General features: G+C 60.5%; 2 protein-coding genes across 7 annotated transcripts in view; both read left to right on the forward strand.

The window, feature by feature from the left end:
- The window catches only part of BCAS3 (BCAS3 microtubule associated cell migration factor), a 559,119-nt gene extending 555,953 nt beyond the window's left edge, over positions 1–3,166 (forward strand). For 4 of the 6 annotated variants that reach the window (XM_058560481.1, XM_058560483.1, XM_058560482.1 and 1 more), the window contains one exon: positions 2,353–3,166. In XM_058560481.1, coding sequence (XP_058416464.1) covers positions 2,353–2,501 — 149 coding nt within the window. In that variant the 3' untranslated portion in view covers positions 2,502–3,166. The remainder of the gene's footprint in view (positions 1–2,352) is intronic. The other 2 variants (XM_058560485.1, XM_058560487.1) reach the window with 1 other exon arrangement.
- A 7,402-nt stretch (positions 3,167–10,568) lies between these two features.
- TBX2 (T-box transcription factor 2) lies at positions 10,569–19,770 on the forward strand. The gene is made up of 7 exons (XM_058559338.1): positions 10,569–10,966; positions 12,128–12,395; positions 13,370–13,516; positions 14,752–14,828; positions 14,929–15,092; positions 15,553–16,190; positions 18,381–19,770. The coding sequence occupies exons 1-7, from the start codon at positions 10,569–10,571 to the stop codon at positions 18,831–18,833; spliced, it is 2,145 nt and encodes a 714-aa protein (XP_058415321.1). The 3' UTR covers positions 18,834–19,770.
- The last annotated feature ends 5,746 nt before the right edge of the window (positions 19,771–25,516 follow it).

The following is a 25,516-nucleotide window of genomic DNA, read 5'->3' on the forward strand; positions in this document are numbered from 1 at the left end:
CCTAATTGCTGAAGAGAAAATATGAGCAAGGCAGCTCAGGCTATATATACCTGGCCCCCAAGAGCAGCAAACTCATCTTGTAAATCCCTTTGGCAACTGCCCCTGCACTGTCACATGATAGGATGAGGTGCGTCCACTCAGACTCGTGGGGTGGGGTCACCGAGGCTGCTGAGGGGGTTGCTGTGGGCCTGTGCCGAGGGGCAGTGGGGGTGCTGCGCTTGGTTCTGGGCTCCGGTCTCCGCGGCTTCCTTGGTACTGTGGATGTGTTTGCACTTTGCATCAAGAGCATTGGGCCTGTCCCCTAGCTCTGGAAAGGAGCCAGCCTTCCCCAGACTAGTGGCCTTTGCTGCTCCTTCATCTGGGGCTTTCTTCCTTGGGCCTGCTGTCCAGATCCTAAGGAAGCCCCTGCTTTTCTTGCTCCTGCCCGTGCTCCTCTCTCCTGCCCTCCTGGCCCTGCTGTCAGCGCCCCCTAGTGCCGGGACCGCCATGCATGAGGGCAGGGGCCTCTGAAATCAAGTAGGGCCTCAGATCTCCCACAACCTCCTCTGCTTGCTTATGGGGAAAGAAGGGAATTGAAGGAGCTTTCTTGGAATCTGAAGCTTCCATATAGAAATCGCAGGGTCTACTCTTTTGCTTTCCCATCCTCTCCTTCTCTTGGCATAATGGCCTGTACTCTCAAATTAGGCTGAAACTGAGGAACGAGCCCACACCACAGCCTTGTTTTCTGTCCATATCTAGATAACTCGACTTATCCCAGGGTCAGGTCCAACAGGGCAGCCAGTGTCTCTTGGAGACCAGGGACCATTGTCAGGCCCGCAGCTTGTGTTCACAGCCTTCTCCTTCCACTGCCCCCATCCGCTGAGAGATTCTGGTGTCCGGGCATACCCTTTCAGCCTGGGCTCAGGCCCCAGACATGGCTGGTGCAGCTTAAGGGCCCCTCCTGCCTGGGCCCAGGTGCCTGCTGTGAAGGAGGGCAGCACAACTCCCCCAATCCATTCTGTGGCTGCTGCTACTGGGCAGCCTCAGTGCTTTGGGGGTGGCCTGCAGGGAGTGAGGGTCAGTGGTTAGTTCCTGGCTGGCTAGTGATGGCCAGCCCAGGAGTAAAGGCCATGACTCATTCCCTAACCAAAGCCAGCTGTGCTGCATGTGTATGGTGGCAGGGAGCCTGGGAGTGGGTGCAGGCTGGAAATAAAGGTCTCAAGCCAGACCAGATAAGTGTAACATTCAAGTACACCTTGCTGTTTCAGATGACTGCTTTGAGGTCCTGAGCCCCTGAGGTGGACAGGCAAGACCCCCTCAGTTCCAGGCAGGCATACATGGAGAAGGAGAGATTGCAGGTCACCACATCTTGGCTTAGGGCAGACTCCCAGAGTCTGCCCCGGGATGCATGTGCCCACATCTCGGAGCCCACTATGAGGGACTGAAAGGGGATAGCAACTGGCCACTTTCAAAAAGCAAGAAGTAATTCCTTCTTCCTTGCATTCAGCATGCAAGGAAGTCTATTCCTAACCCACCTACCCCAGTACCTGTTTTGAGTTAAGAGATGGTAGGCAGTTAAGTAAGATGCCTACAGCTGAATGAGATGGGGCCAGGCGCCGTATCCAAGATGGCAGCATGGCTGTGCTGGGGCCAGGGAAGGGGTGGAGGAGGTCGATTCTGAGCATGTACATTCTGGGGGCCTCTAGGAGACTTGGGGGCTAAGAGGGAGAAAGGAGGCACTCCAAAAGCAGGGACCCCCTCTCCATTGGAGTAGGCCCCTCTCAAACCAGGCATTCCCTCCTGCAGGGAAACAGGACACTTTCCAGGAGGTGCCAAAGATGAACCAGGGCCTGGCCAGCAGGCGGGTTGTGTGGGTGAGAATGAGTGAGCAAGTGAGTGGCTGAGACGGGGTGGAAGCTCCAGGGCAGATGAGGCAGGGGAGGAGAGGTAGGGACAGTTCAGGCAAGGAAGCTGAGGTCCTTCCTGTGTCCTGACTTCTCCCCTCCTGCCTGACCTGTGGATCCAGGACAGGAGCCACTCGTGGAGTTGGGGGAACATGCTGGCTGAGCTTGAGTATGTGTGCAGATGTGGGCACGTGCCCCACGCATGGCAGTGTGGTCCAGACAAATCATCAGGGTGGCCGTACTTCTGGCCTAAAGGGGTTCCCACAATGAGGGAACAACTGGAGCCTGCCAGCCAAGGGAGCTTCTTCCTCCTCTGGCTGTGCCTCCCTGTGACCCGAGCTGCCCCCTGGCCCAGAAGGATGTAAATGGACCCAGACTGGTGTCTCAAGGCAGGCAGCCCGGCCCAGGATGTGTCCCCACCCCCCAGACCACACTCTGACCCGGCCTGGCCTTCTCCTCTGTCTTACAGAACTACAGCGAGAGGGAAGCATCGAGACTCTGAGTAACAGCTCAGGTTCCACCAGCGGCAGCATCCCAAGAAACTTTGATGGCTACCGATCTCCGCTGCCCACCAATGAGAGTCAGCCCCTCAGCCTCTTCCCTACCGGCCTCCTGTAGGTACCAACAGCCTGCTTCTGACTGGCCGGCCCACTCACCTGCTGGAGGGAGGGGGAGAAGCCCCCCTCTGGTCCCGCCCTTCAGTCTCTGCTCCTCTTTCACCAACCGTCTTCCCCAAGCTTAGTGACAACAGCCACCCACCCTCCTTGGATCGAGAAGAGACCCTTCTCCAAAGCACCTCGGCGCACTCTGACCTCTGCCCCCCATCAGCGGGGCTGTGGCCTAGAGAGACTCTGCAGAAGCTCCGTCCCCTCTTCTGTTTGCACATGATGTCCTGCATTGGATCCGCTTTTGTATTTTCTAACCACACCCACAGGGGGCCTGGGTGGGGAAAGTGTGGATGGCCGGCCGGGGATTTTGGCCCTGAGCGGACAGCCCCAGCCCACTCCTGGCTGTGGCGCACATGGTCCAGCTTCCCTTGGCCAACTTTCCTCTGGCATGGGGTGAACTGAGGCCCAGAGTATTAGGGAAGGAGGAAGGAAGGAGAAGCCCCCCTTCCTCTTTTCTTTCCCCTTCAGCTCCTGGGAAGGATTTGTCTTTCTTGTCTGTAAGCCCTTTACCCTGGTTCTGTACTGTTCAGTGAAGGAAACTGTGGTTACTGAGGCCCTGTCAAAAAGTGCACGTCTTGTCCAATAAATCATGCTGCAATTGGTGTCCATCCCTGAGTTGCTGGGGTCAGGGTCTTTTCTAAGCACTGAGCAGAGTCCTGGGGGCCCGACCATGTGCCCCTGCTCCCAACACCCCCCCGCCCCGACATGCGCAACTGAGCAGGGAGTCAGTGAGGGGGTAGGAAGGAGAAGGAGAATGTTTGCTCTGGAATTTGGGTGGGGCCTGATTTAAACCCATTCTCTAACCTTCTTGCCTGTTACCAGAGCCAGTGAGTTCTGGGGGCACCACAGGCCCGAACCCTCCCTGGCTGTGGCAGTCAGGGCCAGTCAGGTCCTTGGCGTGTGCTGGTGGGCTACTGTGGGAAGGAGAGCCTGATGAAGACTCTGGCCTAATCTTTAGGACAGGTACCTTGTAATTGCCTCTCTTTTCAAACTCAGAAGGTGGAAGAATGGTCAGGTGAAGGTGGGTCTCTCATGAAACCTGGCTGGAACCTTGGATGACAAATTTCTGATTTTGTTGCCCACTCTCCTCCCAATTCTGGACCTAAAGTGAATGGCAGGAAGGAGACAGGAGCAGCAGGAGCAAAAATGGGTGTTGAGCAGGAAGGAGACTAATGCTAGCCCCAGTCCCCCTTCCCTGAGCCCCGGGGGAGGCCTGGGAGGATTGAAGGAAACCCACTGAGCCAGGTGTGGTTTGGGGTGAAGTTTAATGTAACAGCCACAGAAGAGTTGAGTTCACAAACAAGCAGACCTTCCCATCCACCCGTCTAGCTGGAGCTGGGGCAGCTCCTGGGGTACCTGCCCTCTTCACATGCACCCCATCCAACCCTGGCACATGAGATTTAATCTTCAGTTCCCTCCAACCCATCAGTTGTGCATGTTGGGAGAAGGGGGACCTAAATCACATTAGACTCTGTAGGCTGAGTAGATGGCCCTGCAGAGGGTAGCTGAAGCCAAGTCCTTCCTGCCTGGGAACTTGTAGGGTAAAAAAATCACATGCCAGAGTGAAGCATGCTGGGAATGTCAGGGGACCTGGGCACAGCCAGTGGGGGCTGCCCAACCAGCAGCAACTTTTCTCCATTTTGGCTGAATTGGAGACATTGATGTGCCTGGCACAGCCCCCACATGCAGCCGGAGCAGTGTTTCAGTCAAAAGAGGACAGGGAGGGGGGTGACACCAGGCTGCCTGTGCACATTGCCCATGACCTGGCTCCCCAGGAATGGGTTCAGAGCTCTTGGAAGGGTGAGCCCCTCTGAACCCAGCCTAGGGCACGTGGATGGGGCAAAGATGGAGAGCCAGGACCTCTCTCCAACCATGCAGGGAACCGGCAGGCAGCTTAGAGTCAAGAGTCCTTCCTGGCTCAGCCCTTTCCCTCCAGGGGGTGCAAAACAGCTGTGGCCTCCTCCAGCCGGGGAAAGTGGTGGGTGTAGGGCTGGACTTCCCGGCTGAGCTTGCAGGACAATCTGGTTATTCATCTGCTCACAGCCAGGACAACTCTTTGAGTATGTGGGGGAAGGGGGAGGATAAGAGAGGCCAGATAAGCTGGCCCCATGGCGGCTGCCACTGGAGCTCGGGTTATCAGAGAGGCCTTGGGCCTGGCCCCCGGCTAATTGGGAAGGTTATGGGCCCTGCCACAGCCTGTAATCAGCTGGAAGTGAGAGCTGGGCCACAGGGTGGGAGACCTTACTGCCCACTGGCCCTGGAGCAGCCAGCCTCCTATCCTCTAGAGATAACACCCAGGCAATCTCCGCCTCACCCACTGCGGCCCCAGCAGACTGCCATGATGGCAGCACTCAGGAGGCCATCAGAACATGCATCTAATTGGGGCCTGACCGGGTACATTGAGGAAGCCATGTGATCTCCCAGATTCTCATAGCACTACCTGCTCAACAGGCAAATTACTATGGACTTTCAGTTTAACGGAGGAAAAAATACCTTTACCGTCTGCGAGGAGGCTAATAGGAGCTGGGGCTGCAGCTCAAGGAGGGAGGGCACTGTCTGGGATTGATTTGAGAAAAGGCCCAGTGGTCCCAAGGCAAATTCAGGCGCACAGGCACTCTATCAAACACTGGTGTCAGCTCCTTTGGAAGCAGGCAGAGGCAGAGCAGGCAGCTGCTGGTTGGGGACTGGAAATGGTTTCTCAGTGCTGATTTTTCTGATTTTCACAGATCAGAGAATCTAAACTAGAAGGAAGCTAAGAGCGCACTGTTCGGTCCTCATTTTGCAGATGAAAAGCCTGAGCCCCAGAGGAGGCCAGGGCTTTGCCCAACGTTACAAAGTCACACAGCTAATCTGCTGACCCCTGTCTGCACTTCGCTGCCTCACATGCCCTGGCCAGTTCCATTTGAGGCCCCAATTCTGCCCTGACCTCCCTGTCCTGTGCCCCCACACAATCCAAGACTCTGATCTCCCTCATCCCCATCCCCTACCCCTAAGAGCTTCCAGCCCCAGCCCCCACTGACTCTGAAGCTGCTCCCTTGTCCTTGTGTAACTGAGAAGCCTGCCCCCTCCTGCAGACCTAGAGCTGGAAACTCCAGGGCAAAGGGAGAGAGCATCTTGTAATGCTTTGTATTCAAAGCAAGAGCCCAGCCTTAGGGTGGGGCACTGGAGTCTCATTATTGCCCTTGCTGTATGAGAAGGGATAGCTAGTGGGACAGCAATGACATCACCACCTTCTAAGAAGTGGATTCCACCTTACTCTCTTTGCAGGTCCCAGGGTCCCATCCCTGCTCTGTCACCGGGTAGCTGTGTGGCCTCGAATAAATTACTGCACCTCTGGGCTTCAGAGTCCTCATCTGTAAAGTGGGGGGAGGGGAGCACGCCCTGATGAGGGGAGCAAATAGGCTGAAGCAGGCAAAGAGGAAGCTGCAGGTCAAAAGGCAAAAGGTTGGTTCGAGGCCAGGAGGCTGACTGGACAGCCAGGTAGCTCTTCCGCGGGGAGAGGGAGGGGGCGTGCGGAGCAGCTGGGGCCAGGATTGTAGCGTGCTGTCCCCGAAGCTGCTCCAGGGAACCCCGGCCCCGCTCCCTGTGAAAGCGTTTCTAAAAGCGAATCAAGAGTCTGGTGAGCGCGCGCAGGCCAGCCCCGCCCTTCTCTCGCAGGTGGGCCGGTCCTAGGGGTCCTTCCTGCGCTTTTCCCTCACTTTCAAGCCACGTAGCTTCGTGGCCTGTTCATGCTGCCGCCATCCTAGGCAGCTACACCCATGATCTCACACCCGTGCACGTCCACGCACACGCAGCTTCACAGATGTGCACCTCACTTTTGCCGAACCCGGGGTCCCAAGTGGACAGCTGTGACTCGCGGACCTCGACGCCAAAGCAGAAAATATTCTGGAGCTTCCAGGGTTACGGGATTCCCCAAACTCTGGGGAAGTCGTCCAAAGTCCGGCGGGGACGCGTCCTTGGTTGCTGGCCGTGTGACTTCGCTCTCAGGTGCAGAGCGACGCCCCTTGAGGGCCAGTTCTGTCCCGGGCCACAGCGGCCAGGCTGGGCCTCGCCTTCGCATCAGCCTGGAAGACTGGGGACTGACCTCAAAAGCCATGGTTGCCCAGGCACTTTGCGGGACCTAACCGGAAGAAGCGGCCCCGCCGCCCGTCCCGGCGCAAGACCGGGGCCACAATGTGGCCGAGAAGAGGTCGCGCCTCCCACTCTCCCCGCGCCCCCCGCCCCATCCCAGCCACTTGGCCCGACCCTGCGCGGGGTAATTGGGTCGGGAGGGAGGCGACGGGCGGGCGGCGACTCCAGAGAGACTGCGTGCCTGTCAGCCGCAATTTGTCTAAGTGGACGGGACAGGCCGGGCCGCTGCGGGCCGGGGTCATCGAGGCCGCGGCCCCCACCCCAGCCAGACCCGGGACCGCGGGGGAGCCGGGCCCGGCCGCTAAACGGGGCTGGCTGGCGCCAAGGCTCTGGGAGGCGCGGGTCCGGCCGGGAAGCCAGAGATGAGAAGCAACTCTGTCTGTCTGCCCCACCCCCCTGCATACACACACAACACGCCAAGACCGGGACCGACGCACCCAGTTGCACCTCCACTGCGGTCACACGCGTAGGGCCACACTCGTCACCCGAGCTTAGCCCGGACACACTCATACACGACCGTGCACTTAGTACCAGTATCACGCCGGCGCCCGGTTACCCGGACGTACGTCCCTTCTGCCATACATCCCCAAGCCATGCCCGCGGGCGCACGCAGATCACGCTTAGTCACACCGACCAAAGACACCGGCGGGGACCAACCCAGGAAAGGTCTCAGCAGTGGCTCTTGACCCCGCGAAAGGTTACGGGGCCAAGGACGGACCAGCAGCCCAGCCAGGCTCAGGACCGCGGCCCCACCCGGCCCCCGCCGCCCCCGCCCAATTTCCTTGTTGCGGGAAGCGCAGAGCGTACTGAGCGCGCGCAAGGGGCCGGAGGCCGGGAGGCCTGCGCCCGCCCGACGCCCGCGCCCAGGACCGCCTGGGAGAGGGAGGGGCGGCTGAGCGCGCGTCCCCCGCCCGTCTGCGGGGCCCGGCCGATGCGAAGTGACAGGGGCCGGAGCTTTGTTGTGGGGCCTCGGCCGCCTGGCGCCAGCCGCCCCCGCCCGTGCCCTCCCCCTCCAGCTCCCGGCGGCTCGCGAGGCGCCCCCCCGGGGCCTCTTAAAGAGACACGCACTCTCAGCCCCGGGGACCCCCCAGGGGCGCCTGTTCCTGGGAAGGGAAAGAGGGGTAGACCCAGGTGGGGGAGGGGCCAAGAGGGAACTAGGCGCCGCACGGCGCCGCTCCGGGGCCGCCTGGGCCTCCCCTGCGCGGGTTTTCCGTGAACCATGGATTTTCCTCGCTGGAGAGTTAGGCTGGGGAGTAGACTCAAAGTCTTGAGAGCAGCTGTTGCAGGACCTTGCGGGACAGCGGCGCAGACGGTGGGGGCCCGGCCCGGAAAGAGCCTGTGGCCACCGGAGGGCAGGTCCGTGGCCCACTGGCTGTGGCCAGGTGGGATCGTGGGCCCCAAATGCAGCCGCTGCACCGTCGCGGCCGGGTTTCTTGGGCAAACAACCCAGGCCCGCGTGTTTCAAACTCTCCGGGCCTTGGACCCCTGGACCAGATACGGACGTTCCCCAGGAAAATATCCAAATTGCACACACACAGGTATACATACATTTTTACTAGTCCGAAAGTATGTGTACACACGACTCTGCAAATATATTCACGGATTCCCAGGCCCGTACCCGGATTCCCGGCTAAGGAACACCGCTCTGGCTATTTTCTGGTCACCTCACAGACTGAGCAAACCTGTCCGCACACGCCCCTCCCCGAGGGGCCACATCCTGCCTAAGATGGAGCCGGCAAGACTTTGCCTGTGCACAGCTACAACGGATCTTGCCTCGGCCGCGTAGACTGCGCAGCGCGGAGCCGAAAATTCGTTCTGGACAGAGAGGAGGCACTAAGAGAGGAGCGACCCAGTCAAGAGCGAGGTCTCGAAGACCTCGTGGGGGCGGCGCCCATTTGCGCGCTGGGTAGGGGAGTTTCGAGAGCGCCGGGGCGGCTAGGAAAAGTAGAAAAAAGGTCCCGGAGGCCAAACCGCTCCGGCCAGTCCCGAACTCGCACTGCCCGGGGCGATCAGGCTTTACATGCCAGGTCCGAGCGTGCAGCGACAAGGGTGTACGCAGCGGATGGGCAAGGTTGCCTGGGTCACTGTTGGATGTGGGCTGTACGCGCCCACCACGCGGGCACACGGCCCGCACCGGCCGAACTCACTCGCACTTTATTGGTTGTGCGGGCAAGAGTGTCACCCGTGTCTAGTGCGTGGTCCGTCTTGTCCTTCGGAACGCGACCGCCAGAAATCAGTCCGAGTGTCGGCGCCGGAGCCCGATTCAAGGCAGGTGTGTGGCCGCTTCACTCTCAGGACGTACGCCTTAAGTTGCAGCTCCCGCTGCGCAGAGAGAGCACCACCACACTGGGCACGAAGCACACACGCGCGCGCGCGCGCACACACACACACTGCGGGGGGCGAAGGGGGTAATAATGGGGCTGCTGGAGAACCAAGACTGATTGAGGAGAGTGGGGTAGGGGCGTTCAGCTACAGGTGCGCACAGACACTCCGACCCCCACACTCATTACTCGGCACTACTGAACTTGGAGGACGTGCGCTTCCGAGAGTCGCAAACAAACTCTAGGAAAGTGGCGGAGAGAGGATGCCGGTGTTTAGGATGAGGAAGGCTTATGTCTCCGGTACTGGTACCGGATGCGGCGAAAATTCGTTGGGTCGCGGGTCAAGAATCTGAGGGCCGGGATCAGCCCGCGCCGTGCCGCCCTGTGCTCGGCGGAAGGTGCGCACACCTTCCTAGCCCAAGGACCGGCTCTCCAGACCGTCGGAGGGCTCACGGCTGGGTCGGGGACGCAGACGGTTACTGGGCTGAATCCAAAGCTTGCCCGGGACTCCAGGTTCCTCCTGAGTCTTCCTGTGAGGGGAGGCGCGGGCTAGGGGGTCCCCGCGTTTCCCGAGTGCAAGGCCGCGTCCCGCTCCCGCCCACGCCGACCCCACAGGGCTCTGTCACGGCTCCACTCACCGGCTCCCGCCACCTGGGTTCCACTCCGGGACCTCGGCCGCCCGCGCCTCCCGACTCGCCAGCCCACCGGCCTCTCTTTCCAGCACCCGCAGCCTCCCTCCGGAGTGCAGGGGCCCCGGGCGGCACCGCGGCCGGGAGCGGGGTCGGAGGCCAAGCTGGGGCGCGGGCCAGAGCGGCCGGGCGGCAAGGCGCGGGAGAGGGAGGGCGCCCCCTCTCCTCTCGGGGCCGTGTCAGTGCTTTGCACTTGGGGCCGGCGTGCGGCTGGGGGTCCTTCCCCAGGGCCCTGGGACCCGGGCGCCCCCGCCTCAGGCCCTTTCGGCGGGTCGGGTCGGCCCGCCGAGCTTTCGCGTCCCGGCGCAGGCAGCCGCGGGCGTGGGCGGCGAGGTGGGGGCCGGGGCAGGGGGAGGGGTCTCGGGGCCCGCTGGCCCGTCATTGGTTAATATTTTATTCTGTTGACATGTTTTCTTACTGCTGAGGCTTCCGACACCTTCTCCCCGGCCCCCCCTCCCGGCCAGAGCTTGGCCTGAGCTGTCAAAACCCCGCCCCCGGAGACCCACAATTGGTCCAAAAAGCGTAAAATCAGCAATCAAGGGGGGCCTGGCTCGTTAGCGCAGGGGATCCGAGCAGGGCAGGACATGTGAGATAGTCACAGTTTTCCAGAGATCACGACAAGATCTAACCAGTCGCGCGTGGTCCCCGGCGCCGGAGCGGGCCAGCCCAGCCCAGCCCAGCCCAGCGCAGAGCCCCCGCCGCCCCCGCGCCCAGAGCCGCGCGCCCAGAGCCGTGCGCCAGACAGGGAACCGGGAGGAGCCGCCGCCGCGCTCGCCACCCGGGTCGCCCTTTCTCCGCGCGCGCCGCCACCCGGGCCGGGGGTCCGAGCCGCGCGCCCCCGGCCCCGGTCCCCGGGCGCCTGGGCCGGATGTCCCGATGAGAGAGCCGGCGCTGGCGGCCAGCGCCATGGCTTACCACCCCTTCCACGCGCCACGGCCGGCCGACTTCCCCATGTCTGCCTTCCTGGCGGCGGCGCAGCCCTCCTTCTTCCCGGCGCTCGCACTGCCGCCCGGCGCGCTGGCCAAGCCGCTGCCCGACCCGGGCCTGGCGGGGGCGGCGGCCGCGGCGGCGGCGGCGGCGGCGGCCGCGGCCGAGGCGGGGCTGCACGTCTCGGCGCTCGGCCCGCACCCGCCCGCCGCGCATCTGCGCTCGCTTAAGAGCCTGGAGCCCGAGGACGAGGTGGAGGACGACCCCAAGGTGACGCTGGAGGCCAAGGAGCTGTGGGACCAGTTCCACAAGCTGGGCACCGAGATGGTCATCACCAAGTCCGGGAGGTAGGGCGGTCGGCTGGCCGGCGGGCGCGCGGGAGATGGGGAAGCTGGGCTGGGGGACCAGACAGCACCGACCAGCGCCGAGCCCGCCGCTCGCGGCTCCCGGCTCCGGCCCTCGCGCCACGCTTAGATCCCACAGACAACCAAGTTGGTTTTCTCATTTGGCATCGAGTGATTTTTTTTAAAACTAAAACATCAAAATCTCCCGAATGAAGTAAAACGGAAACACGGCTCTTAAAGAATAGTCTCAACCGTTGAATGTCCCAAAGCCGAGGAGGCCCCGTGGCTCGGCCCTGGAGGGTCTCGGAGGTTTCCACTGCAACTCCAAAGCCCCGCGGCCTCGCTCCTGCCTCTCGGTCTGACTCGGAGCCCCGGGAAGGATGCAGCGTCTTCGGACTCTCCTCCGAGCCTGGCGCCCAGAATGGGACTCGCACTCTGCTAGGCCCAGGCTGGCCTGCTGCTTCCCGCTGGCCGCTCTGTTCCGGCAGCGAGCCCCGAGCCGGCCCAGCCGCAGCCGGACTGGGCCGGGATCCTTGTCCTGGCCGCGGAGCGAGGAGCTCCGGACGCACATGCCGTTCCAAGCCTTAAAGCCAGAAGAAAACCACAGTCCCCAAACCCTCCATCCTTCGACTCAGCCACCGAGAATCCAGGCCTCAGGCTCACCCTCTTCCCCCGAACTTCATGGTCAGGGTCTTGTTCGGCGCTGTAACCCAGTTCCCCAAACAAATATCCTCCGAATTTTATTTCTGGGAGTTGGTCTTAAGTGGGCATATCCCCTAAACGATTTTTGGGGAGATTCAAGGGAAGCGGGTGTATTTCTAGAGAGCCTGGATTTCTTTCCTGGACACCGGCTTTCATCTCAGATTAGGGAGAAAGAGAGTCACCAGATCTGAGCATGAAGCCAATGAGAAACCTTATAATAAGAGAGGGTCTGACACGCAGAAACGGTATCTCCCAGGAGTAACAACCACGAGTGGGGTCTCCCGGGCAGAAATAAGGGGGCAAAGCAGCAACAACAGGGAAACACAGATGGGGAAGCTCCAGGCAGTGGTGTGTGTCGGGGCAGACCGCGCTCCGATAGAGAGCCAGGTTCCAGGGCGGGGCAGACTGTCCTCCGATACAGAGCCGGGTTCCATGGCGTCTCCGCCTTTCCCTTCCTCGCAGGCGGATGTTTCCTCCCTTCAAGGTGCGAGTCAGCGGTCTGGACAAGAAGGCCAAATACATCCTGCTGATGGACATTGTGGCCGCTGATGACTGCCGGTATAAATTCCATAACTCGCGCTGGATGGTGGCGGGCAAGGCCGACCCCGAGATGCCCAAACGCATGTACATCCACCCAGACAGCCCGGCCACGGGAGAGCAGTGGATGGCTAAGCCTGTGGCCTTCCACAAGCTAAAGCTGACCAACAACATTTCCGACAAGCATGGCTTCGTGAGTGCGGGGCAGGCGTGGGGATGGGAGTGGGAGACACCGCACCTGGCACTGCTGGGGTTGGGGGAGGGGTCCGGAGAGCAAGGCGGCGGGCATCGCGGGCCAAACCCCCAGAGTGACCCTGGCCAGGTCACTGCCCTGTGGCATATGCCGGCTGGGCCTGGACCCAGAGGGCTCTGCTCTGCAAGCTTGGGGAACGGCGGGCTCGGGGGCTGGTAAGCTCCAGGCTGTTCAGAATCTCCGCTTTGAAGGCCTTCGAAGGCCCTTCCTAGAGTCCAGTGGGAGGCAGGTGCGGCCAGGACTCCATCGTGCAGCCACTGGTCTTTAGATGCTGAGCTTGGAAGACCTGCCCACTATGTCAGCTTGTCCTCACCCTTGTGTCCCCATCCGTGTCCCCATCCCTTTTCCCAAACTAGGAGATATAAAAATTAAACTAGCCCCCTCCACACCCTCTCTGAGGCTCCTTTCCCTCCTCCCACAGGCAGATGCCCCACCAGGAGGAGGGAGTTTGGGGGTTCTCTCCCTTTCTGCCTGAGCCAGGGCCCTAAAGAATCTGAGGGGGGAGTTCATGGGGCAAAAGGGACTGCCCATTTGGAGGTAGGGCAGTGGTGAGCCCCCCTTAGGTCCCAATCATTTCTCCATGGGGTTACTAGGGGCTTAAGCAATGAGCCCAGGCAGAGAGATTAAGAGTGCAGTTGCAGGGGTTTTTATTTTGTCTTATTTCTGTTTTCAACTGGGGTTATTTTTTTTTTAATGGAGAGAGAAACTTTGATAAAGAAAATTGAGAAAGAAAAATAGAAGAAAAAGAAATATAGACGAGAAAAAGAGTAGAGAAGACAGGAGAAAATAGCAGAGGGTGGGGGGTGGAGAAGGCAGAAACGGTGAGAGAGATGGAAAGAGGTCAGGTCCCCAGAGAGTAGAAATGCTCCGGCCAAAGGCTGGGGGCTGCCGGCTGACCCACGCCCTCCCCGCAGACCATCCTGAACTCCATGCACAAGTACCAACCGCGCTTCCACATCGTGCGAGCCAACGACATCCTGAAGCTGCCCTACAGCACCTTCCGCACCTACGTGTTCCCCGAGACCGACTTCATCGCGGTCACTGCCTACCAGAACGACAAGGTGCGCGGGGCGGGCGGCGGGCCCAGCCTCTGCACGGACGCCCTCCCACAAGTGCAGGCTCCAACCCCGCACTCACACCCTCCCGCAGCCCCCCGCACCCGCTCCGCGCCCTCACAGCCCATCTCGAGCACCAAGTCTCACATCTGTAAGCTAAGCGCAGCACCCACCGAAATCCCCCAGGCTCCCCCCCGAAGTCTGCGACACGTACACACACGCTCCCCGGGGAGCGCGAACAGCTGGGCGCTCGTTGGGGTGGGGATGTTTACTTAGCAATTAGCAGAGACTCCGGGCCCCGCGCTGACATTTTTACATTTTATTCGTTTATTTCTTGGCTCGGGGATGGGAATTTAAATGAAGACAGGGCGCCCGAGGCAATCTGCCCAGGCTCTCCCGACGCTAGGAACCCACGCTAGGAACCCGGGCCCGGTTTTTACTTTCCTGGGGGAGCCAGAGGGCGGGACAGGTGACACAGCCCCCGAAAGCATCCCCTTCTGGGTCTGTCCAGGCCCGGGACCATTTGGGAGGTGCTTAGAGACTTTTCCTTAAAGCGAAAGGGTTTTTTTCTGCTTGCTGCCTTTCTACACTCTCCCTAGAGGGTCAGAGCACCACCCCCACTAGGCCTGTGCCCCTGTGTAACACTCTCCGGCGAAGGAGAGTGTCCGAGTGTCCTGACGGTCGTTCTTTCGGTCTTTGTGAACCGATATGTCCGCGCGGGAATGCGTGCACCATTTGGGTGCCTTGGATACGTGTGGAGGCGTGTGAATTCGTTTGGTTCAGTGAGCACTTGTTTGTTTTGTCTGTGTGTACTGGCGTGTGCGCGGGCCCGTGAGTGTGGTTTGTCTTTGCGTGTGTCTGCGGACCTGCGTGTGCTCTGCTGTCTCTGTGCGCGCCTGCTCAGGTGCCGGCTTTGTTTACCCCGAGTGACCGCATGGGCCTGTGTGCATGCTTGGGCAGATTTCGATTCTGTGCGCACAGCTTTGGGCCTGTGTGTACAAGTTGAGGGATTATGCCTCGAATAAAGTTTTTGGAGGAGGAGAGACCCTGTCGCTTTCCGCGAGGCCCGCCCGCCGGCCTCACCTCGCCTTCCGGCTCGGAGCGTCCCATGCCAGGCGGCGGGTACCAAGTGGACACATCCGGGGCTCTCCTCTGGGCCGGCAGCCGCTGACCTCGGGGTGCCCCAGGCCAGGCTGGAAGAGTCTCATCTTGACCTGGCGCCGCCCCCTCGGTCCCCGCAGATCACTCAGCTGAAGATTGACAACAACCCGTTTGCCAAGGGTTTCCGGGACACCGGGAACGGCCGGCGAGAGAAAAGGTGAGGGGCGCGCGGGACCGCCCTGTGGCGGGTGCCTGGGGGAGCAGGACGTGGGGGTGTGTGCGCTCCCCTCTAACCCGCTCCCTCCGTTCATCCTCAGGAAGCAGCTGACGCTGCCGTCTCTGCGCTTGTACGAGGAGCACTGCAAGCCGGAGCGCGACGGCGCCGAGTCGGATGCCTCGTCTTGCGACCCTCCCCCCGCGCGGGAGCCGCCACTCTCCCCCGGGGCAGCGCCTAGTCCCCTGCGCGGGCACCGGACCCGAGGTGAGGGTCGGGCATTCGGACCAAGGGTAGGGGGAAGGGAGAGGGGAGAGTCTGCTCAGGGCGCCGAGCTGGCTCTTTGCTCAGCGTCCGGCAATTCTTAAGGCCTGGGGGAAGCTACAGCAGTGTGTCTCGGACCAGCCTTCCAACCCGGGACCCCCCTGTGAGGGCGGTCCCTGGTAGCCAGAAGACTCGGCTGGACTCCAAGCTAGGTCCCTGGCTCTGTGACTCTGTGGCAGTAGTTTCTTTACAGGGCTCAGTTTCTCCCACTGTAAAAAAGCGGTCTTCGATTAGGCGACCTGCAGCTGCCCCTAGCCCGACGAGGATCTAGAAGCTCCTCCGACTTGGGATCCCCGAGAGCAGGCCTTCCCAAGTCTCTCTGACGCGGCGCAGACAGCGGGAGAGGCCTCGCGTCTGTCCCTTCCTGGGCCCCTGTAACTCCGCGCGTCCCCTCTCCCCGCAGCCGAGGAGAAGTCGTGTGCCGCGGACAGCGACCCAGAGCCCGAGAGGCTGAGCGAGGAGCGCGCGGGGCCGGCGCTAGGCCGCAGCCCGGCCCTGGACGGCGGCAGCTCCCCTCGCTTGACCGAACCTGAGCGCGCCCGGGAGCGGCGCAGCCCCGAGAGGGGCAAGGAGCCGGCCGAGAGCAGCGGGGACGGCCCCTTTGGCCTGCGGAGCCTAGAGAAAGAGCGCGCCGAAGGCCGGCGGAAGGACGAGGGGCGCAAGGAGGTGGGCGAGGGCAAGGATCCCGGCCTGGCGCCACTGGTGGTGCAGACAGACAGTGCATCCCCCCTGGGCGCCGGACACCTGCCGGGCCTGGCTTTCTCGGGCCACCTGCATGGGCAGCAGTTCTTCGGGCCGCTGGGGGCCGGCCAGCCGCTCTTTCTGCACCCGGGACAGTTCGCCATGGGCCCCGGAGCCTTCTCCGCCATGGGCATGGGTCACCTGCTGGCCTCGGTGGCGGGCGGCGGCGGCAATGGCGGAGGCGGCGGGCCCGGGACCGCCACCGGGCTGGACGCAGCTGGGCTGGGCCCCGCGGCCAGCGCGGCAACCACCGCCGCGCCTTTCCCGTTCCATCTCTCCCAGCACATGCTGGCATCTCAGGTAAGGCCTGTGATCTGGTGGGAGCACAATGGAGGGAGGAGGAGTGAGGTGGGCGGCTGAGGCGGGCATAGGCTTTGAGGGTGGCATAGGCGCTCAGAGCTTCTAGCGGGGAAAGACTCATCCCAGGGAGACTTGATGGACACTCTACACTACACCTAGGTTCAGGGAGACTAAGACTGTTAAGTCCAAGGTCTGGCCAGGGCGCTGCTTCTGACTGCTGTATGACCTTGGGCAAGTCCGTGACCCTTTTGGGGCCTGTTTCCTTCCCTATAACCCCAGCATAGAGTGAGGCACCCATTAGACTCTTCTGCTCTGACAGATTGGGGCTGCCCCTGGCTTTTGTGAAGTCCACTTTCTTGGCCTTAGGACATTTTTCTTGGGAACACCTTAAAGGCCAAGGTGGCTGGATAAAGGGAGTAGGAAAATTTGCAATATTTTCTGGACAATTGACCACCAAAATGACCCACCTCCCAGATGCATCTGGTCCCTTTTAGGCCCTCCAGGAAGTCATCAGACCTGACAAAGGACAGGACTGTTCCTTCCCCCACCTTAGGTCTCCCAACTCCCCCAGCCAAACATTTCAGGGAAGAGGGGCTCAGTTCCCCAGGCTCAGGCTGAAATTCTGAGCTCTCAGGGGAGAGTTTATGAGACTATGGCCAGCAGCAAAATAAGGAGATCTGACAGGGAGAGTGGCATCTTTGGTTGCTTGGGTGGAATATTCCCTGTGGAAAGATTTGGAATCTCTTCATTCATTTTCTTCCCTCTGAGGTTTCTAGCAAATTGAACCCTTGAGATCTTATCTTAAGGGAAGGAAAATAGGAGTTCAGGTCTCAGAAGCCTCCTTTGGTTTAGAAACAAATATTTTTAAAGTGTGGGAGGGGGTTCTGAAACAAGTTTTAAACAGAGCTCAGTGTCGGGGGTGAGTGGAGTGAGTGTTCGAGGCACTAACATCACATGTCTGGGGCTCTGAGCTGGAAGGAAGCCTCTGGAAGATGGAGTTCAGGGCCTGGACGCTTAATCTGCACCCTTGATTCTGTGTGTATGTGAATGCCTTCTCCTCAGACAAATTCTGGTAATAAGCAGGGGCATCAGAGAGGTCATGGGGAAGTCAGGGCTTCTAGACACAGCCTGGTCAGCAGGTGCAAGGCTAGAGCGAGAGTACCTAGTGCTCAGGAGGCATCACTTGGTATACTGCTAGTGGTAAAGTTCCCAAGCCAGAGTAGCCCGCCCCTGGCCATCAGGTAGAGCCAAATCCTGGGATATCTGAAGCCTCCCTCCTTCCTCCCTACCTGAGATGCCAGGTCTGAATGCCCAGTAGGGCTTGACCTTCTCAGGAAGGATATTTTCTCATTCCTGACTAAGCTACTTCTTTCCTTCTCCCTGCCTGAGCCAGGCCTGAGGCATGGAAGCCCAGCACAGTCAGTTCCCTGCCCTCCTCCCCATACCCACATACTCTGGGGAGTGAGCCATTATCTCAAAGGTCAGATGATCCAAAAGTCGGGCTTCATGGACTCAGGCGGTGTTTATCCAGGGTTTCCTGGCTACTGTGCTCTCCACAGGCAAAGACTTTGCATTCCTTCCTCAGCTGCCACTGAAGTGCTGCCAAGAGTTCTTTGTAGAATAGTCAGGCCAGTTTATAACTGATTGGCATCTGTGCCCTTCTCCTGGTCCAGGCAGGAGACCGCTGAGCAGGTGGGCAGGTAGAGGGAGAATTTACAAAGCTTCTCCCGCGGCCTGTGCTTCCTCAGTCCTTCTGGGCACCTGTAGAAAGAAGGCCTGGGGAAGACACTGTTCTAAGTGAGCAGAACCTCCCAAGACAGCCAACACTGCCTGCTTGCCACCTGGCCCTATGCCTGCCTGTTTCCTCCCTCTAGGCCTTTGCCCATGCTAGTTCAGCCACCTGAAATGTCCTTTCTTTACTCCTACTGTAATACCTGGCACAGAGCTTGATGGCGCCAGGCCTGTGTATCATAACCTGAAGTGAGCTTCCCTTTTACTGGGTTTGCCCATAGACATACTGGCTTATGCCTATCTCTGCTGCTTGGGGTTATAGTTATGTGAGCTCTGGTCTTATATTCCTAAAACGGTACAGCAAGGATTCCCAGTTATAGCACCACCCCCAGCACCCAGCCCATCCTCAGGAACACCTCAGATGGATGCCTAACCCTGGTCTTGTTCTGTTTCTTCCAGGGAATCCCAATGCCCACTTTCGGAGGCCTCTTCCCCTACCCCTACACCTACATGGCAGCTGCTGCGGCAGCAGCCTCTGCTTTGCCAGCTACCAGTGCTGCGGCTGCAGCCGCTGCCGCTGCTGGCTCCCTATCCCGGAGCCCCTTTCTGGGCAGTGCCCGGCCCCGCCTGCGCTTCAGCCCCTACCAGATCCCGGTCGCCATCCCGCCTAGCACTAGCCTCCTCAGCACTGGGCTGGCGGCCGAGGGCTCCAAGGCTGCAGGCGGCAACAGCCGGGAGTCCAGCCCGCTGCCCGAGCTGGCTCTCCGCAAAGTGGGTGTCCCGCCCCGCGGTGCCCTATCGCCCAGCGGCTCAGCCAAAGAGGCGGCCAGTGAACTGCAGAGCATCCAGAGACTGGTGAGTGGGCTGGAGAGCCAGCGAGCCCTCTCTCCCAGCAGGGAGTCGCCCAAATGAGGGGGCTGCCCAGCTGCTCTGCTGCCACGCAGGCCTCCTGGGCTGCCTGCCTCTGCTGCTTGGGACGTGTACAGCACAGAATGGGTATTTATTTAAACAAAGGAGCAAAAACGGGCTGCAGCAGCCGGAATAGAGCCCAGATTAGCCAGCAGGGGCCTGGGACACTTCCCTGGGCCTCACAAGGAATCCGGCTGCTGGGAACACAGTCGCTTTGGAGCCACTGGACTCGGTCCAGATCTGCTCCAGTGTCAAGGTGTCCTCTCTGGGTCCTCCAGCGCTGTGGGGAGGTCTCACCCCTGGCCCAGCGGTCTCTTCGGGAGCCAGAAGGTGCAGGGGTCAGGGTTGGGAGTTTCGGAGGGAGCCCCAGAGCTCCTAGCCTCGGGCCTGGACCGCTTGAGAATCTGGGGTGAGGGATGCTGGAGTCCGTGAAGACTGGTCAGTGTAGACTTGAGCAGGGAGGGACCTGTTCTTTTAGTCCTCCCACCTCTTCCCCCAAGAGACAGGCGCCCCTCCCACCCCTGGGTCAGCGGAGGGAGTGGCACTTTTGCCTTGAGTCCCCAGGGAAAAAAAGATATTTATGAAATAAATGGTAATTTGTGTAAATAAGCTTTAAGGTTCCCAGAATACGCAAATTGGTATTAATTTATTCAAAGGTGTACATTGCTGTGTACATAATATTTAGAGATTAACTCATAGCATTTAATTTTTTTTTTTCATTTTACATGAGCATCTATATTGTACAGGGCTTGGGGGGGTCCTTGGCTGCGGGAGAAGGCCCCGCCCCCCAGAGGAGCTACCACCCTGCCCGCCCCTCGGCCCCTCCGCCCGGGCTTTGCTCGCCCGGCCCGCGGGCTCCACCTCAGGTTTTCACTTTTCGCTTCGGAGCGAGACGAAACGACAAAAACGCGAGAAAACAATAAAACGCTACAATGCGAAGTGACCCGCGCTGTGCGCTCTGTGGGCTGCGCGGGGCTGGGGCGCAGCAAGCGCGCAAGGAGGACAGGAGGCGGGGACAAAAGGTTGGGCGCCCCCTGCTCGGCGGCAGCCGCACCTCGGGGGTCGCAGCACGGCTCGGGCCGCGGGCGGAGCTGCGAGGCCGGGCGCCGCCGGCGCGGACGGCGGACTGGGCCAGGAGGCGCCGAGCCACCTCGAGTCCCCCGCGCTCCCAACGCGGGCCGCGTCCCAGGCCTGGGGCCGGGCTCCCTCTACTGGCCACTCGGCTCAGGCGGCCGCTCCAGCCACTCCGCGCCTGGACTCCAGGCTCCCTTTCTGGAGCACCATAGTGGAAACGAACCCCCTTTAGCGCCTCTGGGTAGGTGGGGCTGGTAAGATGGGTGCTCCCTGCTGCCTCTCTCCCTTCCGAGGAGCGGTTTGGCCGTCGTCCCCCAAATACCAGGGATCCTAGAATCCTTTTCCATCTCTCTGCCTCCTGGACCTCAAAAAGAAACCTTCTCTCCGTGTCAGGGCTGTTGACTTAGAGTGGCAAAGTCTAGCCTGAAAGTTCTCCGGTGTAACGCATCTAAATCTCTCTCGTGGTTGTGGGGAGTGTGGGTCAATAGGCTATTTCCTTTCCCGCCTCAGTTTCCCCCGTATAATAATGGGCTCTGTTGGAGGGTCTCTGTGGGAGTCCCACTGTGTCAGTCTCCATTAGGCCTGTCTTTCCCCGCGGCCCAGTCCTGTAAGGACAGCTGCTTCCTGCCCCCTTCCTGTGAGTTCTGAGGGGGCATCTCTTTCCTCTTCACCCAGCCAACAGCTGTCTCCAGACCCAAATCCTAGAAGTGGGAAGGGGTGGGAGATGGAGGTCACTCCTTCAATCCTCCTGGGTCTGTGGTCACTGAGCCGCCCAACACCTTCCCAGTTCTCTCCTCTTTATGCTTTGGGGATCCGTGACGCTCTGGGCCATGCATGCTGCCCACCTTGGGCACTTTAGGGGGCCGGAGGTACTGGCCTCCAGTTCACCAGGGATACCAGGAATGGTGAGATGGAGAAAGGGCAAAGGTGGAGGTGGAATTGACAGTATCCGGGCCTCCAAGCGCCCGGAACACATTCTTGGGCCAACTCGTTTGCAAGGAAAGAGAACCATGTCCGCCTGTTCCAGGGAGGGAGCTGGCCCCAGGCCACGCTGAATTCGGCGAGGTGTTCAGCCAGTGAACGAGTGGGAGGGCGCAGAAGACTCTGTCCCAGCCCGGGGAGGTTAGGCTTCGGCTTCCCTGCCTCTGATCTTCGGGCGGGCAGGACAGCGAAGGGGCAGTCCAGGAACCAGGTGGGGCAGCGAGGCCCCTTTCTCAGTTCAAATAGAACACCTCGTGGACAGTATGCTTATTCGAGGTCGCTTTGGGCTAAAAACCCTTCTAAAATTTGAAGAGCAGGGGCGCTTCTCTGGTTTCTCACTGTCAGCACGTCTAGGAAGGAGAGGGGAAGAGGCTGCGGGTTTACGGCAGCCTGCGGAGCGGGCTGCTGACACCAGGGGGCAGCACCGACCTGGGGAGGGGCCGCGGGCAGAGGGGGAACCCGAGGAGGGCAGCTGCAAAGGCCAGGCAGGGTGTTCTTGCTGAAGCACGCCGGGTGGGGTGGAGTGATGCTCCAGGGCCTCGAGAGGCCCCGGGCCCTGAGCACATCTCGGAGAGTCGTCCCCCTTTCCCCCGCCTCCTGTCGCACACGTCCCCTCCCGGAGTCGCCCTCGCAGCGCTCCGCTAGGTCCCAGCTGCGAGCCTGAGTTCGGCTGCAGGAACCGCGCGGCCAGCGGCAGGGCCTTGTCCCAGACAAAGGCCAGGCCGTTCCCTGGCCCAATTAAGCCACTGTCCTCCCAGCTCTCATTGTTCCCGGGGCCGCCAATTAGCCCAGGCGCCCCGCGTCCCGCCGCTCCGGTGCTCCAAGGCCTCCTTAACCCTTCAGGGCCTGGAATCTGGGGCCCTAGATGCGAGAATCGCCAACGCGCGGACGTGTGTGCAGGGCATGTTTGGGGGTGATGGGGATTGAGGGGTCCCTGAGGCTCGTTGGTGATCTGGCGTGTCGCCGCGGGATCCTGTGCATTGGGACTGTGGGGTCGGACAGGGAATCGTGCATGTCGGTGTGGGATTGTGAGTGTGACTCACAGGGGAGCTTGGAGACGGGGGGGGGGGGGGTTGGGGGGGGCTCCGTGAGACCCCTAGCGGCTAGACAGCATGGATTGCGAGACCTAGGGACCTCATTTCCTCCCCTCAAGTCATTCCTCCCCTTCCTCCCCTCGAAATGCTGCCGGAGAGGAAATCTTGAGCGTTAGTGGCTCTAACTTTCCGTAGGGCGGAGAACTGGGCCCGCCCCCCACCCTGGGTTACTGCAAACGCCCTCGCAAGGCACCCCTGGGCGCTGGAGGGGTGCGTTCAGCTTGATGCTCCCCAGGACGCCTACAGGTGAACGCCCTAGCTCGAGGTCCCCACCCCCCCGTCCCCCCATTTCCCGGGTATAGGACGGTTCAAGGGACACAGTCTCGATGAGACTGAGGTTTAAACAGAGCCTGCCTTTCTCCCTCGCTTTGGGAAGTGCCAAAAATCCAATCCCACTCTGTCTCCTCTTTCGCCATTCTCGACCCCAAAGTTCGGAGCACCAGCCCGGCAGGCAGGGTCAGGCGAGGGGCCGAGCGCTCCGTGCCCTAGGGGTGGGCAGCAGATGGGAGACCCGTGCGCACCCGGGGAAAGGGGCAAAGGGAAAGGAGCCTCAGCTCCGGGTCTTCTCTGGGCACTCCCCGGGGAGAGCCCTGGGGAGTGCAGCCTGGTCACCCCTCACTGAATGCGTTGATGCCTCTGTCCGAACGCGCCGGGGACTCTGATTTGCCCTTGGAACTGCTTTTGGGCTCTCTGGGGGCGCAGATCCGCTCGCCCCACCCCGCACCTACTTCCGAAGCACCGGGTTCCCAGAGCCTATGGCCGCCCGGATCCCGGCCCCTCCTCCGGGTACCTTCCGCAGCTCCGGGCCGGGAGCGAACTTGGAGCTTCCCCTGTCCGCGGGCCGCGGCAACTCCCCAAGTGCCCACGAGATGGCGCTCCAGGCCAGGGGCCGGGCTGCAGTCAGACGGTCGGCTCCGGGCTAGAGCCAGAGGTAGACCGACCCGCAGCGAGATGGGCACGGAGACAAGAGCCACAGACGGACGAAGATCCAGACCCAGAGACGGGCATAGGCAGCCGAGGGACAGAGCTGCTCCGCGGAGCCCGAATAGGGCTCTGGACGGGGCTGTAGGAACATGGGCGGGAGCGCCCGAGGCTCGGAGTGGCGGCTCCTTCCCTTCTCCTTGGGGGCCGCTCTCCCGAGCCAACTCCCCGACCTACGAGACCCCGGCTGCAAACACCGCGCGGCGGCCTTCTGTGTGCCCGAGTGGACTAGGGCCCTCGCGATCCCTCTTGGGACAGGAGGCCGCCTAACTCCGGCCTCCCGGGCCTCTCAGAAGCGGGGCTATGGGCTGGGGTCCGCCGAGCTCCCCAAGAACGGCTTTGGCCCGCGGGGCCGACGCGACGGTGCAGGGATGGGGGGATAGGAGGTTGAGGCGGCTCCGTGGCCGATGGGCGGGATCCAGTGCTCCTCCCGACGGTGGGTCAGCTTGAGCTCCTTCCTCCAGTTCGCACCTCCCCCACCTCGGTCTTCAAGGTCGAGCTAGGGCTTGCAGGATGGACCCTCCCTGGGGCAGCCCTGCGGAGCTGCTCACCTGGGGTCCTGCCTCCGTAGGCCCCGGGTGCCAGAACCCCCGGGAGGCTTTGGGTCTGCGTTGTCCCAGTGGGAGGTGGTGGGGAATGGGGAGGGCACAGGGGTCAGCCTGAGAATCTCTCCTTTGGGTTAAAAGCCACCAAGGTTCTGGGTCAGGTTTAAATGGGGAAGGGGGAGGTGTGAGGCCAGGTGGCCAGATCACCAGTTTGATTTGGGGGCGAGATTTGGAAGCCTGATTCCAGCTGACCCTTAAGGATCCCACATGGGCTCTGGCACTCCCAGAGATTGTCTCTCTTATTATTAACTAAGGGCACACAGCCCGAAAGCAGCCCAGTGAACCCCAGTTTAGCACAGTCACCAGCTTGTTGTGTGACACTAGCCAGGTGTCTTCCCTGCACTAGGCTTCCAGCTCTTTCCCTTTCAGTGTGTAACACAGGATATGATCAAATCTTTGGTAATGTAGTAGTTATCTACGCCTCCATCTACTGCTGAAGCATGGGAGATAGGTACAAGGTCAAGCTTTGGCTCTAGCTGTATGACCTTGAGACATGTGACTGTTTTCTTTGGGTCCCAGAATCCTCCTCCTGAAAATAAGCGGTTTGGACTAAAATCAAGTTGATCTGCGAGTGACCAGTCGACCTTGGTCCAGTTCCCAGTGACCCACAGCCTCAACTTCTCCAAATAAGTGGCAGGGACTACCATTTAATGTTTGAGGAACCTAAGCCTGGGGGACAGGCGCAGTCATCCACAGGCCTGGGCTATTGTTGCTGAGATTCTCGGGGTGAGGGCAGGGCTGGTGGCCAGGATGAAGTTACTGTAGGAAATCACCTCAGGGAACCAGCCAGCTTCAGCTGCCTCCACACCTTGTGGGGTGTGGTTATCCCCTCACCCCCACTGCTCTCCACCGTGGAGCAAACTGCAGGAGAGGTACAGACTGGTGGGGGGTGACTTTGGCACCTAGCACCACAATTTGTTGTTGTTGACTGATTGTGACTTCTTTCCAAAGACAGAAGAGGATACTGATGGAGGACTTTCAGGTGTTTAAGGGTGCCCCCAGACCTGAGGTACACAACGGGCTAATTCTTTGCCTGTGTGGAAGGCTTTGTGGCATTCAAAGCACTTTCACATATGGGGTCTCACTGAACACTCACTGGCAGGGTGTTCATTATGAATCCCCATTTCATGATGATGACATTGAGGTTCAGAGAAACAAGTGAAGTGCCCCAGGCCATCCGATAAATAAAGGAAGAGCTCTTTCACAATCCCATGGGCCTGAGCCTGGGAAATGTTAGCTGATGGAGTGATAATGGGTGAGAGTCAGCCTCCAGGCTGGGAAAGGACAAAGGGGCTGGGCGAGTGTCCTCTGTGGCCCGCCAGGGGGCATGTCCAAAGGAGAAGCAGCCTGACTCAGAGCCCAAGTCCAGGAGGAGGGAAGAAAGAGGGCCTCCTCGCTTCCTGTCAGCCCAGCAAGGTCCACCAGGGACCCCTGGTGGGTGGAGGGGCTTCTCCTGTGTAAAACAACAGCAAGGGTGTTGACAGGCCACCTGAGATGTCATGTGGCAAGTGCTTAGCTCTGGGGGCTCATGTTTGCTCGCCTTGTTGATTTCCATCCCAAAGAGAACACCATATCCTTTGGCCCCATGGCGCCTTCTCCTCAGCCTGACAGGAGGAGCTGTGGAACACCCACTGCGTGTCTTATTTAATTCTCATTAGTGGGCAGTGCGTATGATTATCTCCATTTTACAGAGGAGAAAATCAAGACTTAGACCTGCCCAAGGTTATGCAGCGGTAAGAAGCAGGTCCCAGGTCACACCAAGGTCTGGCCAACCCCAAGCCTGGGCTCTTTCCTGGAGTCCTGAGACTTCCTGCTCTATAGCCCTGGGCCTCCAAGTCCCACTGGCGTTTGGCCCAGCCCCCTGTGGCAGGCTCTTGTGGGACTAGTTCTTATTTAGCTCTAGACTGGCTGGTTGGTTCCTTCACCTTGCCCCAACTTTGGGTCTTATTCC

The sequence above is a fragment of the Diceros bicornis genome, chromosome 18, assembly GCF_020826845.1.
Source record: "Diceros bicornis minor isolate mBicDic1 chromosome 18, mDicBic1.mat.cur, whole genome shotgun sequence".
Lineage (NCBI taxonomy): Eukaryota > Metazoa > Chordata > Mammalia > Perissodactyla > Rhinocerotidae > Diceros > Diceros bicornis.

Coding starts and splice junctions, on each gene's coding strand:
- TBX2 (XM_058559338.1), top strand. CDS start 10,569: ATGAGAGAGCCGGCGCTGGCGGCCAGCGCCATGGCTTACCACCCCTTC. Junction 12,396..13,369: donor TTTCCGACAAGCATGGCTTC/GTGAGTGCGGGG, acceptor CCCTCCCCGCAG/ACCATCCTGAACTCCATGCA. Junction 13,517..14,751: donor CTGCCTACCAGAACGACAAG/GTGCGCGGGGCG, acceptor CGGTCCCCGCAG/ATCACTCAGCTGAAGATTGA.